This window comes from Brassica oleracea, chromosome C8, assembly GCF_000695525.1.
Source record: "Brassica oleracea var. oleracea cultivar TO1000 chromosome C8, BOL, whole genome shotgun sequence".
Classification (NCBI taxonomy): Eukaryota; Viridiplantae; Streptophyta; class Magnoliopsida; order Brassicales; family Brassicaceae; genus Brassica; species Brassica oleracea.
Genome location: NC_027755.1, coordinates 2,692,305 through 2,710,548, shown reverse-complemented (window position 1 = coordinate 2,710,548; position 18,244 = coordinate 2,692,305). Strand labels below are relative to the sequence as shown.

Genomic DNA, 18,244 nt, shown 5'->3' with positions numbered 1-18,244 from the left:
CTTTTTTTTTGGTAAAATGTTAAATATTATACTAGATTTTAAGTTTGAGACAGACATTACAGAGACACTAGTAGATACAAGAAATTAGGCTAAACAATGACCTTAGCAGCAAACAATAACCCAAATGAATTAAGACAAGACTAAGCCTTTGAACAGAGCGACAATGAAGCAGTGAAGAACCAGAGGACTAAGCGTGGACAATATGAGCTCTCAGTTGCCACGAGACACCAGAGAGAAAGGCGCCCTTATACCTTGATGCAGCCGGCTCCTACAGCTTCCGAAAGACCCACAAGCCAATACATGTCCACAGAATTACAACTCGAACCCGCTAACTTACCCAAGAAGCTCAAAACCGGCAGCATGAGGAGTGTTTCACAACCGACGGGTAACCCAAATGAAGATCTTTACTTTTCCTCCTTAAGTATAACATAACTCTTGTTGCGGACCCCACGGTAAGCCATCGGGAGTTATGGACTCGAGGCTAGCTAAGAAAAACAGCGTCCCTTTTCCTTCTTCCACTCCTTTCACATGCCTGAAAAGAACAACGACAACATGTCTGAAGCTCTACTTTAAGAAGCTTAAGATTTGAGTGAAAGTGAAACAGCTTCAGAGCATATCAAGAACAGAAGATAGGGACTGTAGTACTGCGAAACTGAGATAATACCTCAAGGAATGTGGGGTGGTTGGCCACATGGGTGAAGAAATTATCCTATAGCACTGAGTGGCTACTCTTAAGTGGGTCTTGATTCACAAGTCATCAGAGCGGACGTTTAATGTGAGCTTTTTATCTCTTCATTGCATTTTTGGATATTATGACTGAGCTGGAGAAGTTGAAAAACAAGGTACTTCAACGGATCGATGAACTAAACCCAGCTCAAACATTAAAACTGTCGTATTAGTCACTTTATCCACCTAAGATTCCGTATCAGTACTCCTCTTAAACAAATATTTAATCTAATCATCTTTTTATAGGTAACGGTACTTGCTGGCTTATATAATCCATTAAACAAATTATGGTTCGGTTTTCGGTTAATATGCCATAACTAAATAGATGTATTGATAAGACTCTAAGGTGGAAAAGAGGATCTTATTGCTTATCGTACGACCCGTAACAGTACCAAGACGAGAAGGCTATGACCTATGAACCCTAACGCCAAGGTCTTTCAAATCCTTGTGAGAAACCTCTGAATTTGCCTCAGATGCAGAGACACTCCTGTAATTTGCCTAAAGATCCCAATTACAGGATGATGAAAGCGTAAAGATGAAGAAGTCTATCTATAATCTCTTAACCGTCTCTTCTTTGTTAAGTGGCCAACTCAGCTTCACTCAAAGAGGCTTCTTGTGCCAAGGTCAGCTTCTGTACTCATCATGTATGTAATAAGATAATAAAAAAAAAAAAAAGTTTAGATAGTCCTTTGTTTAGTAAGTTTAATAACAGGTAGAAAGCTCACCAAAAATCGGACAACATTACAATAAAGAAAAGGAAAAACAAATAATTCTGAGAATAAATACGAAAAAACTTTGAACTGCTCGGAAGCTCAACAAAAGGCGAGACGAGAGAGAAGAGGACGAAAAAAATCGAATCTTCTAAAAAGAAGAGGAAGGAGACGCCAAGTTTACTTGAATGGAGCCTCCTCCAGAAAGATCGAAACGCCTCCACAACTTCACCTTACCTTACCTCCGCTGGGGTCAACAAAGATTCCTCAGATGCGTCAATCTACCATCACATTCCCATCATCCATCTCCTTCTTCTTCTCCCTCTCCAGATCACGCAAGCCAGAGATCTTTCCCCATCGATGGAGCTGTGGCGACGGCTCGGCCGTGGAATCTAAGGACGAGAGGAGCTGCGTGTGGTGACGGATTGCCGGCAATGAAGAGAGGTATAGGCGAAGAAGAATCGGAGAAGAATGAGAAACTGAAATTCTCGGTTTCGTTGTTGAAAGCAGAGATTGAAGAGGATTACTCAATTATAATTGGGAAAAGACCTCCGAGGAGACCTAAGAAGAGACCAAGAATTGTTCAGAAGAAACTCAATGTAAGCTTCTTGTCGGAATCTTTCTTGTGTCTGAAAAAATTAATATAATCGATGCTTACTAATTGTTATTTTATTTTCTCTGGAAATGGCAGACGATTTTTCCGGGGATGTGGTTGTCAGAAGAAGTTACAATAGATTCATATAATGTCCCTGAAGCTGTGGAAACGTGACAAAGGTCTTAACTTCCTGTGTTATCTTTGTTTTATTGCTTCTTGAGACATTCTCAAGCTCGTATTCACCAGTTTATTCATAATGTTACGATTGTATCTTCACCAGACTAGTTGTAACCTCCAGCTGTTTGTTTTATTAGGAATGCGCAGTGTGTGTAACGTTTCTTCCGTTTATTATCCATCAAGCATTAAAGATGGCTCGAGTCTTGATGATATACTGTTGTAGTCTTGTTGTTGCCAGTGCTGGTATATTAATAGCTATGCAAGATTTCTTGTTCTCGAGTATGTTTCATGGCTCGGTCCCTCCATGTCAAGAATGATCTGTGATTAAATCGATACATATAACAGGTCCATTGATAACGGTAACATACCCCTGTAAAAATACAAATTAAATATTATATTTATAAGCAATCGCTCCTCTTGGAGACTCCTCACGAGTTTGTCTTTTCTTGTTTAGACTATGACCTGCACCAACCCCTGGCCTTTATGAAGAAATGAACTCTTCTTGTATCTCGAACAGCATGATCCTTTCTTTCCATGTAACCTTAGCTTCGACTGCTCCAAAACGTCTTTACAAGTACTAACTCCCTCCCATCACTTCTTCTCTTTCTCCCGCCACAACTGTTACTGGCAAAACACAGCGAGAAGGAAACCAACCAGTGGTGCAAACTCTGACTCAGAAGCAGAAGAGTCATCAAACTCATCTCACGAAAATCAACTTAACTATAGGTCGCCTCCTTCCTCTTATATGTGTTACAAAGCGTATCAGTTTAGGCCACCAAAGCACGCGGGAAAAAGTGGTGAAGGAGGAGGAAGCTTTTCGGTCATTCCTGTCCTTAATGGTCCATCTACGTTTGGGTTTAGGATCAATCTTACGACGTTCATTCCAAAAAATAAAGATATTATACATATTGTGAGCTTGTTTACAACAAAAAAAAGTCAATTATACACGAATTTGCGTAGCTCATATTAAAAATCGGATATACAAACAAGTATAGTTACCATCGTAAAGCAAGATGTTTTTTTTTTTTTAAACTGAACATAGTTTTCATTTTCAAAAGCGCTATCTGAGATCAATGACATCGAAACTGAGATCAGGGTTCATGTAAACTTCCGTGGACGTATTGTAAATTGGTCCTCCGTCTGCTGGCGAACTGTGCGCGTGAAACCCACGCTGATCACAATTCCTTATCACCGTCATTCCTCCCGGCGTTGTCAGCCGGAATATTCCATGTTTCCTATGAAAACAAAATCAAGTCATGGAATCATTTCATTTAGGAATAGAAAGAATCTTTGGTCTTTCGTTTGTTTATTAATTACCTTGAAGAGTCTTGTGGCGCCATAACGATTGCCACAGCTTCCGGTAACATAATCTGACAAACATTGTATAAGCAAACATAGATATATTTATTGTTGATAAAGTTTTACTTAGAACGATTATTTCCAGTACCTGGTATGAATAGTGGGTGTGGACATCAATGGATGACATGAAACAAGACTGTGTCGGATGCGTCTGAAGAAAGAGACAGTGATTAACGAGTCAGTAAATGGATATATGACGCCCACTCAACCAATAAAAACGATATTAACTGAAATTTACTATACATATTACTCACATGAATCCATCCAAGTGGGAAAAGGGATTGCTTGTCCTGTACTTCAAATATCTCCTCTTCGTTTGTGGCCTGACACTATATATATTGAGAGATAAGTGTTTGAGATTGGAATATCTGATGAATGAATAAGCTAAGTTGAAATACCAAAACAAGACTGAGCTTACCGAATTAGATGTTGATTCCTGTTTTGGTATGATGAGAGCTGTAATGTAGAACTTTCGGTTTTTCTGCATACGAGTGATTCACAGATCATTATTTGCTGACTTTCAACCCGCATTTTTTCAGATTTTAGTAACAGAATGATATATGCATATAACAACTCACTAGTGAACCAGCAAGAATACCACACGTCTCTAAATCCTTCTTGGTGTTCGAGCTGGCAAGCCTCATGAAGGCATCCATCATTGTCGTTGCCTGAATTGCAAGTAAAAGGTTATTAAGTTGGAAAGCAATGATATGTATGTATGGACCCATCAAGATAAATCCAGGTGTCAACTTACAATATGGAGTTCAAGAGGAGATTCTGCACGTAGAGACTCATCTGGCAAAGAGTTATCTATGTTACATTCCACTTCGTTAGCTTCATGACATAACCCATGAGCCAAGTCTTGGACTTCGGCAAGTACAGGAGGTGGTGAAGGTTGCCTAATGATGTTGTTATCATTAACGCTTTCTTCTTCTTCGAAAGAAATCATTGACGAAAGCTCTTCGGTGTAATTTTTCTGGATACTTTCACTTGGAGTAGAGCTTGATTCCACAATTGGCTTCTCGGGTTCGTTGTTACTGCCGTTAGTTATCATCGGTTTGCTATCCACGAATTGTTGTCGGAAGCTGTTCCCCATAGAGAGCATCAGTAGGAAAGGTTAACACATAGATTATCAAGCAACCAGAGCATGAGACAGTGAGCCGAAAATGTAAGCAACTATACAATATCACTTGATATGAAGAATGGAAATGTACAGTTTGCTTTAAAACCAGGTAGATGGTCTAACCTTGGGATTTCAATTGGCGAAAAATCTATATTGCTTGGATACTGAACCTGATGGTAACACAGCAAAAAAAAAGAACGTCAGCTTAGTGTGAAAGAAGTGTATAAAAAGTAGAATGCTATATAATACCTTTAAGTCATTCTTTGGAGGCTGCCACTGTGCACGGAGTCCATTTGGACCCAAGATAGAATGCTTGGAAAGGGTTTCATCTGTAGGTCGGATTAAGTTCACTGACCTAGAAAATTGTGCAATTAATAAAAAACTATGAGACCAGGAACAGAGTGTAAGAAATAAAACTTAGACTTCCATTGAGAAGAGCGTCAAGAACTAAAAACAGAAGACTTACATATTACGAAAACGCTCGTCAAGTGGCGCAGCGTTCAAGAATTGCTGACCCCTGGAACCCATGTAGCCAAAATTATGTCCATAAGGATTTATGACCTATGCCGAACAACAGAAGTAAAAAAGAGAGCAGGAAATGCTTATCTACTGCGGCTTTAACTTTAGTGCCATAATCTCATCTGTTACTAACGGAAACCAAAAGTTTCTGAAAAAAACTAGAGTAAAGCATTAACGCACACCTTTGCATGATCATAACTACTGAAGGACGGTTTTACAGGGGAAGACCAGCGTTGAGAATCATTTGATGGAAGAGTTTGCACATTATACCGAGGTAAAGGCTTGGGATTGAGTTCTTCAATCCTTTGCCGTACAACTGGTTTCAACTTCTCCAGCTCAGCCAAGACATCCAATAGTCTCTACAACAGACCAAAAAAACTCACATCAAACAATTGACAGGGGGGGAGGATCATCATAACGATATACATATAAAGTTTCCATTTACCATTCTCAAATACTCTTTGTTGCTTTTAAGAGATGTTCTGTAATCACGATGGGAAGGTATAGTCTCCAGAGCCAAGCTAGTGACAATAAACAAAGCATAATTAATTTTCACTTGCTGTGTCTGCAAACACAGTGTCAAAGGTTCAGCTTTCCTCACCTCGAGTAACGCAGAAGCATGACGTATAAGTCAATTATATTCTTCTCAGCTCGAAATATGTTAGCCTACATATGATTCAGAGAAGCTAATGAAACCCTAAATCAAAAGACACAGCTCAAAATAAAAGTGGAGGAGGGAGGCGAGACCTGTTTGAGGATGTTATCTGCGATTCTAAAGTAGAATTTGAGAGAGATACGATTGTCTACGCCTATTCTCCGAGCACTGGTAGCGATGTCGATGATCTCTGGAGACGATCCCATTGTTGCTGCTCCTGACTAGATAAATCAAAGCAATTCTTTCTTCCGTGTAAGACGTTGAGAGTCAGATCTCGGAGATCGGAGATCGGTGACGGAATCGTCACAGGGTGGGGGAAACGTCGGTTCCAAATAGACGGCGAGAGGTCAGAGGACGCGATAATGGCGATTTGGCGAGGGGAAGCAACGACGCTGGTGTGTAATTTGACTTTCTTTTGGGGGTAACTTTGTAAATTCCTCTTTTTGGTGGGTGGGTTTAGATTTGAGGCACTTTTAAGAAGAAAGAACTAATGATGTAGTTTAACCAATCTTTCTTTGCCTCCGATTGGATATCGTCGCCAAAAAAAAAATAATTAAGCTGGACAAATTTTAAAATTTGCAGAATATATATTATATTGATTAAAATATTTTATATAGTATTTACATTATTATACGACAAAATAAACTTCAATTATAAACTAAATACTACAAAATGTGAAAATAACTAAAATTTATTAAAATACTTTACTACTTTTCTTTTAAACACTTTACTACTTATTATAAATATTTAGCTCATTTTCAAAACACTTTACTACTTAATAATAGATTGGCATCTTATAATATTATAAAACAAATTCTAGTATAAATTTTTCATTAATATTTATTGTTAATTATTTAAAATTTGGAAATCGTGTATAATATAATTTAATAATATAAAAGTGTTTCTTTTGTAAATAATCAACTAAAACTCATTTTCCACTTAATAAAAATTTCCTTTGTATTTATGTCAGCAAAAAGGCAAATTTGCGTTTTTGCATTTTTTTCATTCCGCGATTTTTGTTGTTGATTGGCAAAATACTTGCGTAATCGCGTTTAAAAAGTGATTCCGCCAATCCGCAAAGTTCTCAATTAGAGCCTTTATTTGGGTCGGAATTTCAAATTCTTGTTGTTGGTATCTCGTCGGTTATCGAATGTAGAGCTGGGATAGAAACCCGCGAGTTCCACATGTTTGATCCATGCAGGATAGATCAACCAATTTAAAATATTTAAATTGTGGGTGCGAGTTGAGATTATTTTAAACTGGACGGATGTAAATTAGCCAAATATGAGTTGCATATATCTGCCAACAATTTTTTTTTTTAAATGTACAAGAAATATTTTCGTAAAAATAGATAAAATATTATAAATATTTTAGTTTAAATATTATTTTTAAAAACATAATTAATATATAATTAAAATGATTATTTTTAATATAACTAATTTACCAGCGGATCCGGGAGATTTCTCGCGGATTTTGGCGAGGAGGGGGTACAGATATAAGATTTTTGTTTGCGGATTATGTGAATTAGATTTTTGAATCAAAAAATAAATTGACCTGGCAGGGCGGATTGATCCACAAACCCAGCACTAGCCGAATGTGTTTGCATAACAAGACAAGTGAATAATACAGGAAAAACAAGATTTGAAATTTAAGGACTTTCCCTAGCCGTAAAAAACCGTCACCCTTGTATGCAGAAAAATTCTAAATAAAATAAAATATTAATGTATTTATCACATATTTTATAATCTTCCTAAAATCAGTTCAAAATTTCTTCGAATCATTTAAATTTAGTATTAAGAATACTCCTAAATTTTTTAATTTATGACATATTCATTTTTGTATCCAGGCGCTTCATCTGAATGTTAATATTCAGATGTTTTTCGTTTAGACAGCATTGCATCGTCATTTAGATGCAGTATCTAGATACAAAATCTATAATATCTAGAATATTTAGATATTTGAAATGAAAAAAATATAGAGTTTGGATATTATATTTGCATCTCAAAAGTCAAAAGATTTAAATACCTTTAATATAAATATAAAAATTAATTAAATTGGTTATTATAATTATGATGTAATATTGTAATCGAAATATTGCGTTTTTCCGTTAAAATTAAAAATTGCATTTTCCGCCAAAATTATAATATTCGTTTTTCACCAACACCGTAAAATCTTATTTTTTCACCAAATTGTAAAAATACATTTTTTACCAATAGAGAAAAATCACATTTTCCTGTTAAAAATGTAAAATTACATTTTTCGCTAAAACCATAAAATCATAAAGTTGTATATGCTCATCCATATCATTAGCCTAGTTGGCATATGTATACTTTGTGAAGATAAATAATTTTCTTAGCAACACAAAAAATAGTTCATAGTCCCCTTCAAGTATTTAAAGATCGTCTTCATTGCCATTGAGTGTGTTATTGCTGGAACTTAATTTGGAACGACTAAGCAAACTAACCAGATAATACATATCAGATCAAATGTACATCATACAACACATCAAGCTTTATACAACATTAGAATAGTGGATTCTTTCCATTTCAATTTTTCATCATCGGTTTGGAGGCATATATATAAGTAAGACTACATGCAATGGGCTTTCTGAAAAATTATTTCAACAGTTGAATAGCCACATTGAGGCTGTTGAATAATTGAGGTAAGTGACGTGGATTTAATTTTGTTGAATTCATTCAACCGGTTGAAAGAAGCAATGTGGGACCTGCAAGAGTAGCTTTAGCTTATTCTCCGCCACACAAAATGAGAAAAGTTGTCGACATTGTATTTTTTTGCTTAAACAATAAATCTGATTCGTGCAAGTGTCACCACACTATTAGCTGTTCAGATTTTATAGATTTTTATCTCATCCAAATTTTCGAGATCAGCTATTTTATATTAAATAATATTTTTTATAAAAAAAATTCATAACTTTTCATACTCTATAAATAGAGTCTTGGTTCATTATATTTGGACATAGAAAAGAAATCAGTTTTTGACTATAATATTGCTATTATTCTCTTTTGCGTCAAAAATGGATCAAAACAATAACTTTTTTTAATACTCAAAACTCCACAAATTATCTTCCCAATTATCAAAATCCCAACAATTACCGATTTCAAAATCAAGCTTTCAACCAACCCCAAAATGTACCAAATTTTGGTTTTCCACGAAATTTTCCTCTGGCTTCTGTTCTAAACTATCGTCTATACTGTGGATTAGTGATATGCCACATTCATTTTCACCACCTCCTTATTCTTCTACTTCCATGGGTAATGAAAATATTCCAAATGCTGGAACAATTGAATTTCCTAGATTTTCTACACAAACAATTCCTGAAGGCATAAGCGGTGTCAATGAAGTCACTCCCAATGCAGAGGATGCAACTCCTACTCGCCGGAAAAGCCTCAAATGGACTATTTCACAAAATTTGATGCTACTAGGTGGGTGGATTAAATATGGAACAGACAACGTTGTTAGCAGAAACAAAAAAAGTGAGTCATATTGGAGACAAACTGCTGAGTATTATAACGAACATTGCTCTTTCGATCCTCCTCGTGATGGAGCTTCGTGCAGGAATCATTACAACTACTTGAAAAAAATATTGGGCAAATGGATTGGTGCTTATGATAATTCTAAACGTATGCAGCAGAGCGGGTAGTCAGAGAATGTTTTAGCTAAAGTGCATGAACTATACTCAAGTGGTAAAAATAGTCGTTTCAATTTACTGTCAGAATGGCTCGCTGTCCGTGATCAACCACGCTATGGTAGTCAAGTAGGAAGAAACAGTGGTTTGAAAAATAGTGGTCTAAGAGAGTCCACAAGAGTGATGCAAGTGACTTCAATGTCTGTTTGATTTTTTATGCTTTAATAATGTATGTTTGTTTTTTCCGCTTTAATCATGTATTTGTTTCTTCTACTTTAATAAGGGTGTCGATGCAATCTGTGACCTTTGGTGCAAATCAAGGGGTAATGTCTCTTTATGATTTTTATGCTTTATTAATGTGTTTTGTTTTTTCCGCTTTAGTCATGTATTTTGTTTTTTTCTATTTTAATAAATGTCTCGATGCAATCCGTGACCATTGGTGTAAATCACGGGACAACGTCTCTTTATGCAAATCAAAGGGTAACATCTCTTTATAAATGGAAACTCATTTTTCACATAACCAAAAACACAAATCTCATCTTACTAAAAAAATCAATGGATCCATCGGAATTTCCTTTTGATATCAAAGCCTACAAAAAGCAATGTGAGATCGAAGAGAGGTATATTGTAAACCGGTCTAGAGAGTGCAAAAAAAATATAGAGGAAGAACATGCATCTCGTAGCAAAAGAAAATATTTTAAGAGAGATCATGTAGCATCGAATCAAAAGCTGATCGATGACTATTTCGCCAATCAACCTACATATGATGAAGCAATATTTCCTCGGCGATTCCGGATGCGAAAACATGTTTTTCTTCGGATCTTTGAGGACCTATCAAGCAGTGACAACAACTTTGCCCAACGAGTTGACACATCAAATAAAGAAGGTATATCTCCACTAGGAAAATCCACTACTACTATGCGAATGTTATCGTATAGTATTGATGCCGATGAGATCGACGAATATATCAAAATTGGAAGTACTACAGTATTGGAGTGTTAGCGTTGATTCTGTAAAGGATACAATTGTATGAGCAAGTCTATCTCAGAGCTCCAGCTCAAGATGACTTGCAAAGAATTTTGCATGTAAGTAAAATGTGAGGGTTCCTAGGAATGATCAGAAGTATTGACTGCATGCATTGGGAATGGAAAAATTGTCCAACAGTGTTGGAATGTCAGTTTACAAGGGGAGATAAGGGAACCACTATTGTTATACTTGAAGCTATTGCATCTCATGATCTATGGATTTAGCATGCATTTTTTGGATGTGCAGGAACATTAAACGATATAAACGTTCTAGATTGTTCGCCGGTGTTTGATGATGTTGAACAAGGAAATACTCCAAGACTTGAACTTTTTCGTCAACCAACGTATGTATGAGATGGCATACTCTCTTGTTGATGGTATCTATCCTTCCTATCAAACTTTCGTTAGATCAATCCGACTTGCTCAAAGTGAACCAGACAAATTAATTGCAAAATACCAAGAAGGATGTCGGAAGAACATCGAACGTGCATTTGGAGTGTTACATGCTCAATTCAAAATCATTCATAAACTAGCTCACATGTGAGACTTATCTGATTTGGCTATCACCATGAGATCATGTATCATATTGCATAATATGATTGTTGAGGATCAACGAGATACATATGCTCAACATTGGACCGATTATGATCAATCTGAGGCAAGTGGTTCTAGTACACCACATCCATTTTCGATTGAGGTGTTATCCGCATTTGCAAATCATGTATGTGCTAGATCTAAATTACGTGATTCAAATGTACATCATGAATTGCAAGTAGATCTAGTCAAACACATATGAGCAAAATTCGAAATGTTTGAAAATTAAAAAAGACTTTAAATTTAAATTTATATGTGTGATTTAATAGTTTTTTTGTTTAAATTGAGTCTATTGTATCATTAAATTATATGTTTTTATTTGTTGTTTTATGTGTTTGTATTGTGTGTATTTAAAGTTTCATAATGTAATTTGTTTTAATAATATTTATTTTAGTATTATTTTTTAAAAATAATTATTTACGAACATAAATTAAAAATTACTAAAATTTATGTCTTTTAATTTTCTTAAGTTAATTACAAGCAGAATTATAATTAATATGTAGTTATTAAACTAAAATGAATTAAAAATAGTGGGGTATGGTGTTGAATTTTATTAAACAAAACTATAGTAGAGGTAAAAAACAAAGTGGATGTTAAATAATTAGGTGGAAGAGAGAGAAGATAATGTAGAGTGTTGAAAAGAGAAAAGCAGGGTGTTGAAAAATTTGACCATTGTACATAGTCTAAGAAATAAGTGTAAATAAAAGGATCACCACCATACTATGTATATATCTAATCTATTAATTTATGTTCCTATTTTTTATCTACTACTAACAAGTCATAATAGGACCATTTAAAGAATTAGTTAATATGACATATTTGATTATTTACATTAATAATAAACTAACTATAAATTTGAATTATTATTATTTTTAATTATAACAAAACTCGTTAGAGAAAGAATCTAACAAAATCTTACTAAAAATTTAAATATTTTTATAAAATAACACATTAATTAATTTTGCAATTAGTAATAAAATATTATTATGTATCAATTTTAATTAAAATTATTTTAAAATAAGAAAATAAAAAATTTATACTATTTTTATAAATTTATAATTATATTCTGTACTATATAAAAATAGAAGTGATTTATGAATAAATATGACAAAAATAAATTTATTAACATAGGTTAAACTTTTATATCTACAACTATATGTTATCTTTTTATTTATTTTGAAACTCCCAACCATATATTGTTTAAAAATATATTTATATTCAAAAATATAATGGTATATAATAATCTTTAGTTCATATACTATTTAAAAATATGTTATTTAAAAACTATGAAATTTTAAAAATTCATTTAAAATAAGATAATGACAAACCAAATTTTTATTATAAATTTAATTTTTATTTTAATTATAACAAAATTTGTTGAGATAATTTATAAAACATTACCAAAAGTTCAAATATTTTCTTATAAAATAATGTATTAATGTAGTAACAAAAACAAAATTTAAAATTCATGTAATATTCCAAACTCAAAAATAGTTGTGTAATTTTTCAAAGTTTTCTTGTCAATATGCAGTTTTGAAAATAAATATTCAAACTCAAGATGATAAAATTTCAAACGTTACAAAAGATAAAATCATAGATAATAAAAAAATAACTTTTTGAAATGCACAATGAGAAAACAAACTATATATGTTGTAAAAATTAAAATAATCTATTATTTTGAAATATTAATTAAAAAAAACTTAGGGTCTGATTGGTACAAACTTTCGCTTTAGAGAGTTTCTTTAGGCTGTTGGCTATAAAGATTTTGGCTGTTAAAACTGTGAGTATTATTTTAAATATTGAAAAATGTATAATTAATAATCAAAATCATAAATAAGTACATAATATTTTAAATATTTTATTATAAATATAAAAAAAATCCAATAATAAAGAAAATATATATATGAAACCAAAAATTATACAATATGGATTTCAAAATAATAATAAAAAATAACAATGATTAATTTATCAAATAAATTTTATAAATAATTTTAGATAAGTAGAATAAGTATTTTACTTATTGTGGGGAAGAGAAAAAAATATTTTTTACAATAAAATTCTAGTTTTGTTTGTAAGGCCACGTAAAAAAGGCTGTAGACATTTCTTTGAAAATGGAGAGAGAGAAACAAAAAAAATGGCTTTGAAAACTTTAGAACCTTTAAAATTAGAAAAAAGCTCATTGGTGAAAAATTGATGCTACTATGTATAAAATTACAAAAATAATTAGAGCTATATTATTTAAACAAAACAATGTTTTTACTGATAAATCTTGTAAAATATTAAAATGATATATGTTAAAGTATTTTTTTTTAAAACACAACATGTAAATATAAATTATATTAAATATATAATTTTTCTATAGAAATAAATAAATTTTAAAAATTTATTATATGAAAATTGTATAAATTAAAGAAAAAAACATATTTTGGACGAGGTTTTCTATTTGATTATTTCAGATTTTGTTTATTGTACCTAAATCAAAAATATATTCGTAAGTAATAAAAATAATAACAAAGTAAAATGTATTAAAAAACTATATATTAATAATGCTGAATAAAAAATATAAACAATAAATTATAGAGTCACACAATATAAAACATTAAAATAGAAATTATATATTTAAAACACTTGTAATGATATCAAATGCATTTATAAAATGAAACAATATCCGCAGATCAAAATCTAGTCTATTCTATTAAAATTTAAATACAAAATAATAGTTGTCTATTTTTAAGTGGGGTTCTACAGATTTTAATTTCTTTTTTTATTTATTCTAACCACTTTATTTATTATTTTCATTTGAGTGTTTTATTATATTTTTTACATTCCCTTTTCACACTACCACATTAATTGTGTTTACCATTATAATTTGATGTAATTTATTTTACATATTAACCATAATAATTTTACGTGTATTTAGAAGAAATTGCTCCATCCGTAAGAAGAATCTTCTCAGCCATACATCCTCTCAAATTGATGTTCAAAATGCAATGGACTCAGTTTTCTATCATTATGAAGTTGTACAACACTGCTCTTTGCTGTTCGAAGAAACAACTCAATTATTCAGCAAGAAAGCATATGATGAAGTCGTATATGCTCATCCAGATCTTGTCGAGCATAAATAATTTGCTTAACGACACAACGGAATAGTTTACATTCTCCTTTAAGTATCTTCTTAACTTCCATTTAGTGTGTTTCTCCGAAATTTGTCTGATAACGATATATCAAACCAACCACATAACATATATTTGATCGGAAATGGCTGTTACAAAAAAGAGTCTCGATTGATATAACTGAATGAAAAGCAGGATACAGAGTAAACAATCATCATCTTACAAAAAAATTAATGCCTTTATTCAAAATAATCACACAAAAAAAAGCGAAGCCTCTCTCACTTTATCTTCTCAAGTTTTGCTTACAAAGCAGCAGCATTTTGTGGCTGCTCGAACTCGACAGGAGAAGCTGTCCGAAGAGGTTCCTGCAGCTCTGGATTTATTGGAAACAAATGGCACTGTGCATATTGCGCCAACAACTGATCCACAAGAACTAAAGCCACCATTGCTTCAACCATAGGCACAGCTGCAGCAACAATACAAAAGAATCCAAAATCAAAATCCTGAGTAATACAAGATAATACAATGGTTTCAGTTTTATATATAGTAACCTCGTGGAACGACGCAAGGATCGTGACGTCCACGCGCAATCATCTCAGTTTCTTTCTTATCTCTGGTTACAGTATTCTGCTTCCTCTGTACAATATGGAAGGAGAACGTCAATCAATGTGTTGACTGATGATAACAAAGCAAACATTTTGTTATATTTATCACGAACTTACTCCAATTGTGGATGTTGGCTTGAAGGCTACTCTCATGTTTATTATCTCACCATTTGATATCCCTCCCTACGCATAATTGACCTATATCAGCTTACACTCTTCAAGTAGTTTGTTGAGACATATTAAACACACACAAGACATAACCAACCTGAATTCCACCGGACCGATTTGTTTTTGTCCGGATTCTTCCATTTTCATCAGCGTAGAACTCATCATTGTGTTCAAGACCAGTCAGAAAGGTACCTGCGGGTTCATGGCGTATGATTATTTGCTGCTAAAGAAGAGTAAATTTTTACTTTACATACCTGAGAAGCCACTTCCGAACTCAAAGCCCTTTGTTGCAGGTAACGACATACAAGCTTTTGCAAGTTCTGCTTCAAGTTTATCGAAAACGGGTGTTCCAAGCCCCTGTGAATTTTAGTTTCAATAATCATTTGCTGAAGTTCATGCAATCAAACTTCATAAACTATTTGAAAGGTACATAGAGTTCCTACACGTGGAGCATTCCGAACGATGCAGGTCACAACACCACCAACAGAGTTTCCTTTAGTTCTGACAGCATCAATAGCAGCTATCATCTTTTCAGCGTACTCGGGATTAGGGCACCTGACGATGTTGTTTTCTATCTGGAAGACCGAACAAAATGAGATAAGAAGGTTACAAGAAGAACTTTACGAAGGTCACAGAAAATTCACAGCAAGAACTCACAAAACAAAATGTGGGTTTTAGTTTTATTTCGAAAGAGGGTTCGCACCTGTTCGAGTGTCAAATTCTCGTGGTCTACCAAATCCTCTGGAAGTACAACCTGGTGGACTTGAGATACATAGGCAAGAATCTGGAGACGAGAAAAGGTAAAAGAGACAAACGTAAGCAAATCAAGAAGCAAATTTGAAAGAGTTGTTGAGAATTGGGTTCATGAGTTAAACGACTAAGGGGCATCCTCTTAGAATATACTAAGATAGAAAAGAAAAGAGTGATGGAAACTACATAAAGGATATGAAGAACTTGATTTTAATTGATTTGAGAGCAGTGATAATTGCAAAATCAGAGAGAGAGTAAACACACCTCAGTTCCTGCAAATTGCTTCAAAATTTTCTTGGCCAAAGCTCCAGGAGCAACTCTTCCTATGGTCTCTCTAGCTGAAGATCTCCCACCACCCTTGAAAAAAACATCACATTTAAAGTAATAAGTTGAGCTGAACAATTTGCCTTCTAACTACTACATAAAAATAATCTAAACAAAAAAAAAAGTTATCACCTGGACTGATCTGACACCATACTTCATGTCATAAGTTGCATCAGCATGTGATGGCCTATAGGCAACCGACATTTCACTATAGTCCTGAAAATCCAGTGAGATTCTCAAAAGTTACAATCTAGAGAAAATGTTAAAGCTTTCTATTCTGCTTTATTGTTTTTCTTAATGCGAATAGAAAACAAGAGTAAATATGTGCAAGGTGATATCAGAATCTTACAAGTCCCCTCTGATCTGTGTTTGGCACAAACACATGGATAGGTGTTCCTGTCGTCATACCTGCATTGTGGGGATGTTCACAGTTAGAGCAAGGTTGAGAAACCAAAATCAAAACCATCATCTGTGAAAAGAGTTAAAAAAGCAAACCTTCGGAGACTCCAGAAGATATCCGGCAAGTATCAGTCTCTTTTCTAGGAGTGGTGATCCGGCTCTGACCAGGTCTCCTGATAAAAAAGCAAATCAGACAACAAAAAAAAAAAAAAAAAGACTAGAAGCGCTTTGTTCCTGACCTCCTGTCAAGATCGAATTGCAAATCAGATTCAGAGAGTGGAATTCGAGGAGGACATCCATCGATAATACAACCAACACCTCCTCCGTGTGATTCTCCAAAAGTGGAAACTCGAAAATGAGTCCCGTATGAGCTCCCAGTAGCTTGTATCTCTGCCAATTCACAAACCCTAAACTCATAAAGCTTTCAAACTTTTTTCATCTCTCTCATTAAAAGCAACGTGGGGTTCCCTAAAGATTCAAACTTTTAACCATTCAAAGAAAAGAGAAAGCTTACGGAGGTTCTTCTTGGTTTGGGTTCGGATTGAGATCTGAACGGCGGGAGATGAGAGACGACGGAGCTCCGGAGAGAGAGAAGAAGAACCGGGTTTGGTGGATCCGAGAATGGATTTGGAGGTGAGAGAAGACGCCATGAGGAGGGTCGAAACAAACGGAAGATGATTGAGAGAAAGGTTTAAAAGAAGGAGAAATGGAGTTGGTGAAGGGGGTTGGTGGCTATGTCTTCTTCTTCCCTCTGCAACTGGAGGCGCAAATGCAATTCTCCACCTACCCACACTATCTAACCGGAACTAAATCAAACCATCTTAAATTCTGGTTATCTCCGGGGTTTTCGGTTTATTTTTATTTTATTTTATTTTTGTCAACCAAGCTTTGTTAAAGAAAACTCAATAGGCTAAACAAGTACATAATCCAAATCTAACAAAAGCCCCTAAGATAATAATCAAACACGTCAATAACATGTGTAGATTACAGAAAATGGAAAATGTGAATGAATATTCATTTGGTTAGAAGAACCGACTTTAATTTATATATATATATATATATATATATATATCTATACTATTAAACTAGGATCATATCTATTTTTAGCCCCTAAAACACCCTATTATTTATTATTCATACCACTGGCTTCTCAAAGAAATTATGCCCCCACGTGAGGATATTAGTGTAATTATTTTTTTTGAACACAAAACGATTTTCTTCCTATATTATAGCGATAATACGGATGAATTATTTTGTTTCAATTGTGAGCTGTTATACAATATAGAAATTAGGGGGTTATTGGTAGATAGAGTCTAGGTGAATTGCAGGATTACTAGATAATTATGTCCATCCTGAGGATATACCACTCATTCGCAGTATGGCCATAAGCTCTACTCATCGCTGTGATACTTTCTGGTGGAACTACACGAGGAATGGCCAATACACAGTCAAATCTGGATACTGGGTTGCTCAAAATCTATTAAAGCAAGAAGATGAAAAAGAAATATTGGAGCCAAGTATCACTAAACTCCAGGCCTTTGCTTGGAAGTTGCAAGCGCCAAGGAAGATGTGCCATCTTGTATGGCAATTGATAACGGGTCAGGTAGCAGTAACGAGGAATCTAGCAAGGCGTAATATGAGGTGCGATAATTATTGCCCAAGGTGTGGGGAAATAGAGGAATCTGTAACCCATGCAATATTTGAATGCCCTCCAGCATTGCAAGTATGGTCTTTATCGGCAACTCCTACAAGTCCA

The 18,244-nt window shown here is 34.0% G+C and overlaps 3 protein-coding genes and 1 pseudogene across 3 annotated transcripts; 2 read left to right on the top strand and 2 right to left on the bottom strand.

Annotated features, from left to right (window-relative positions):
- Positions 1-1,329: 1,329 nt before the first annotated feature.
- Positions 1,330-2,497, top strand: LOC106310354. The gene is made up of 2 exons (XM_013747581.1): positions 1,330-2,035; positions 2,128-2,497. Exons 1-2 carry the CDS (start codon positions 1,625-1,627, stop codon positions 2,203-2,205), a joined length of 489 nt encoding a protein of 162 aa, XP_013603035.1. The 5' UTR covers positions 1,330-1,624; the 3' UTR covers positions 2,206-2,497.
- Positions 2,498-3,101: 604 nt separating this feature from the next.
- LOC106307496 (AMSH-like ubiquitin thioesterase 1) lies at positions 3,102-6,323 on the bottom strand. The gene is made up of 14 exons (XM_013744474.1): positions 5,957-6,323; positions 5,811-5,875; positions 5,655-5,730; positions 5,392-5,568; positions 5,157-5,251; positions 4,940-5,045; positions 4,814-4,860; positions 4,322-4,652; positions 4,146-4,235; positions 3,986-4,048; positions 3,822-3,896; positions 3,656-3,718; positions 3,526-3,578; positions 3,102-3,443 (listed from the first exon to the last, which is right to left on the bottom strand). The coding sequence occupies exons 1-14, from the start codon at positions 6,068-6,070 to the stop codon at positions 3,269-3,271; spliced, it is 1,530 nt and encodes a 509-aa protein (XP_013599928.1). The 5' UTR covers positions 6,071-6,323; the 3' UTR covers positions 3,102-3,268.
- Positions 6,324-8,943: 2,620 nt separating this feature from the next.
- LOC106308455 lies at positions 8,944-11,358 on the top strand (annotated as a pseudogene).
- A 2,993-nt stretch (positions 11,359-14,351) lies between these two features.
- On the bottom strand, positions 14,352-17,267 carry LOC106307570 (chorismate synthase, chloroplastic). The gene is made up of 13 exons (XM_013744556.1): positions 17,003-17,267; positions 16,728-16,878; positions 16,585-16,661; positions 16,439-16,497; positions 16,222-16,305; positions 16,030-16,122; positions 15,719-15,799; positions 15,459-15,590; positions 15,270-15,372; positions 15,113-15,207; positions 14,965-15,030; positions 14,794-14,878; positions 14,352-14,708 (listed from the first exon to the last, which is right to left on the bottom strand). Exons 1-13 carry the CDS (start codon positions 17,136-17,138, stop codon positions 14,545-14,547), a joined length of 1,326 nt encoding a protein of 441 aa, XP_013600010.1. The 5' UTR covers positions 17,139-17,267; the 3' UTR covers positions 14,352-14,544.
- Between the last annotated feature and the right edge of the window lie 977 nt (positions 17,268-18,244).

Excerpts from the sequence above, each read along its gene's own strand:
- LOC106307496 (XM_013744474.1), bottom strand. The coding sequence starts at position 6,070 with ATGGGATCGTCTCCAGAGATCATCGACATCGCTACCAGTGCTCGGAGA. Across the intron at positions 5,876-5,956 it reads CAGATAACATCCTCAAACAG|GCTAACATATTTCGAGCTGA; the intron begins GTCTCGCCTCCC and ends AATCATATGTAG. Across the intron at positions 3,444-3,525 it reads GCGCCACAAGACTCTTCAAG|GAAACATGGAATATTCCGGC; the intron begins GTAATTAATAAA and ends TTGTTTTCATAG.
- LOC106310354 (XM_013747581.1), top strand. The coding sequence starts at position 1,625 with ATGGAGCCTCCTCCAGAAAGATCGAAACGCCTCCACAACTTCACCTTA. Across the intron at positions 2,036-2,127 it reads TTGTTCAGAAGAAACTCAAT|ACGATTTTTCCGGGGATGTG; the intron begins GTAAGCTTCTTG and ends TGGAAATGGCAG.
- LOC106307570 (XM_013744556.1), bottom strand. The coding sequence starts at position 17,138 with ATGGCGTCTTCTCTCACCTCCAAATCCATTCTCGGATCCACCAAACCC. Across the intron at positions 15,208-15,269 it reads GTTCGGAAGTGGCTTCTCAG|GTACCTTTCTGACTGGTCTT; the intron begins GTATGTAAAGTA and ends ATGAACCCGCAG. Across the intron at positions 15,031-15,112 it reads ATCGGTCCGGTGGAATTCAG|GGAGGGATATCAAATGGTGA; the intron begins GTTGGTTATGTC and ends AATTATGCGTAG.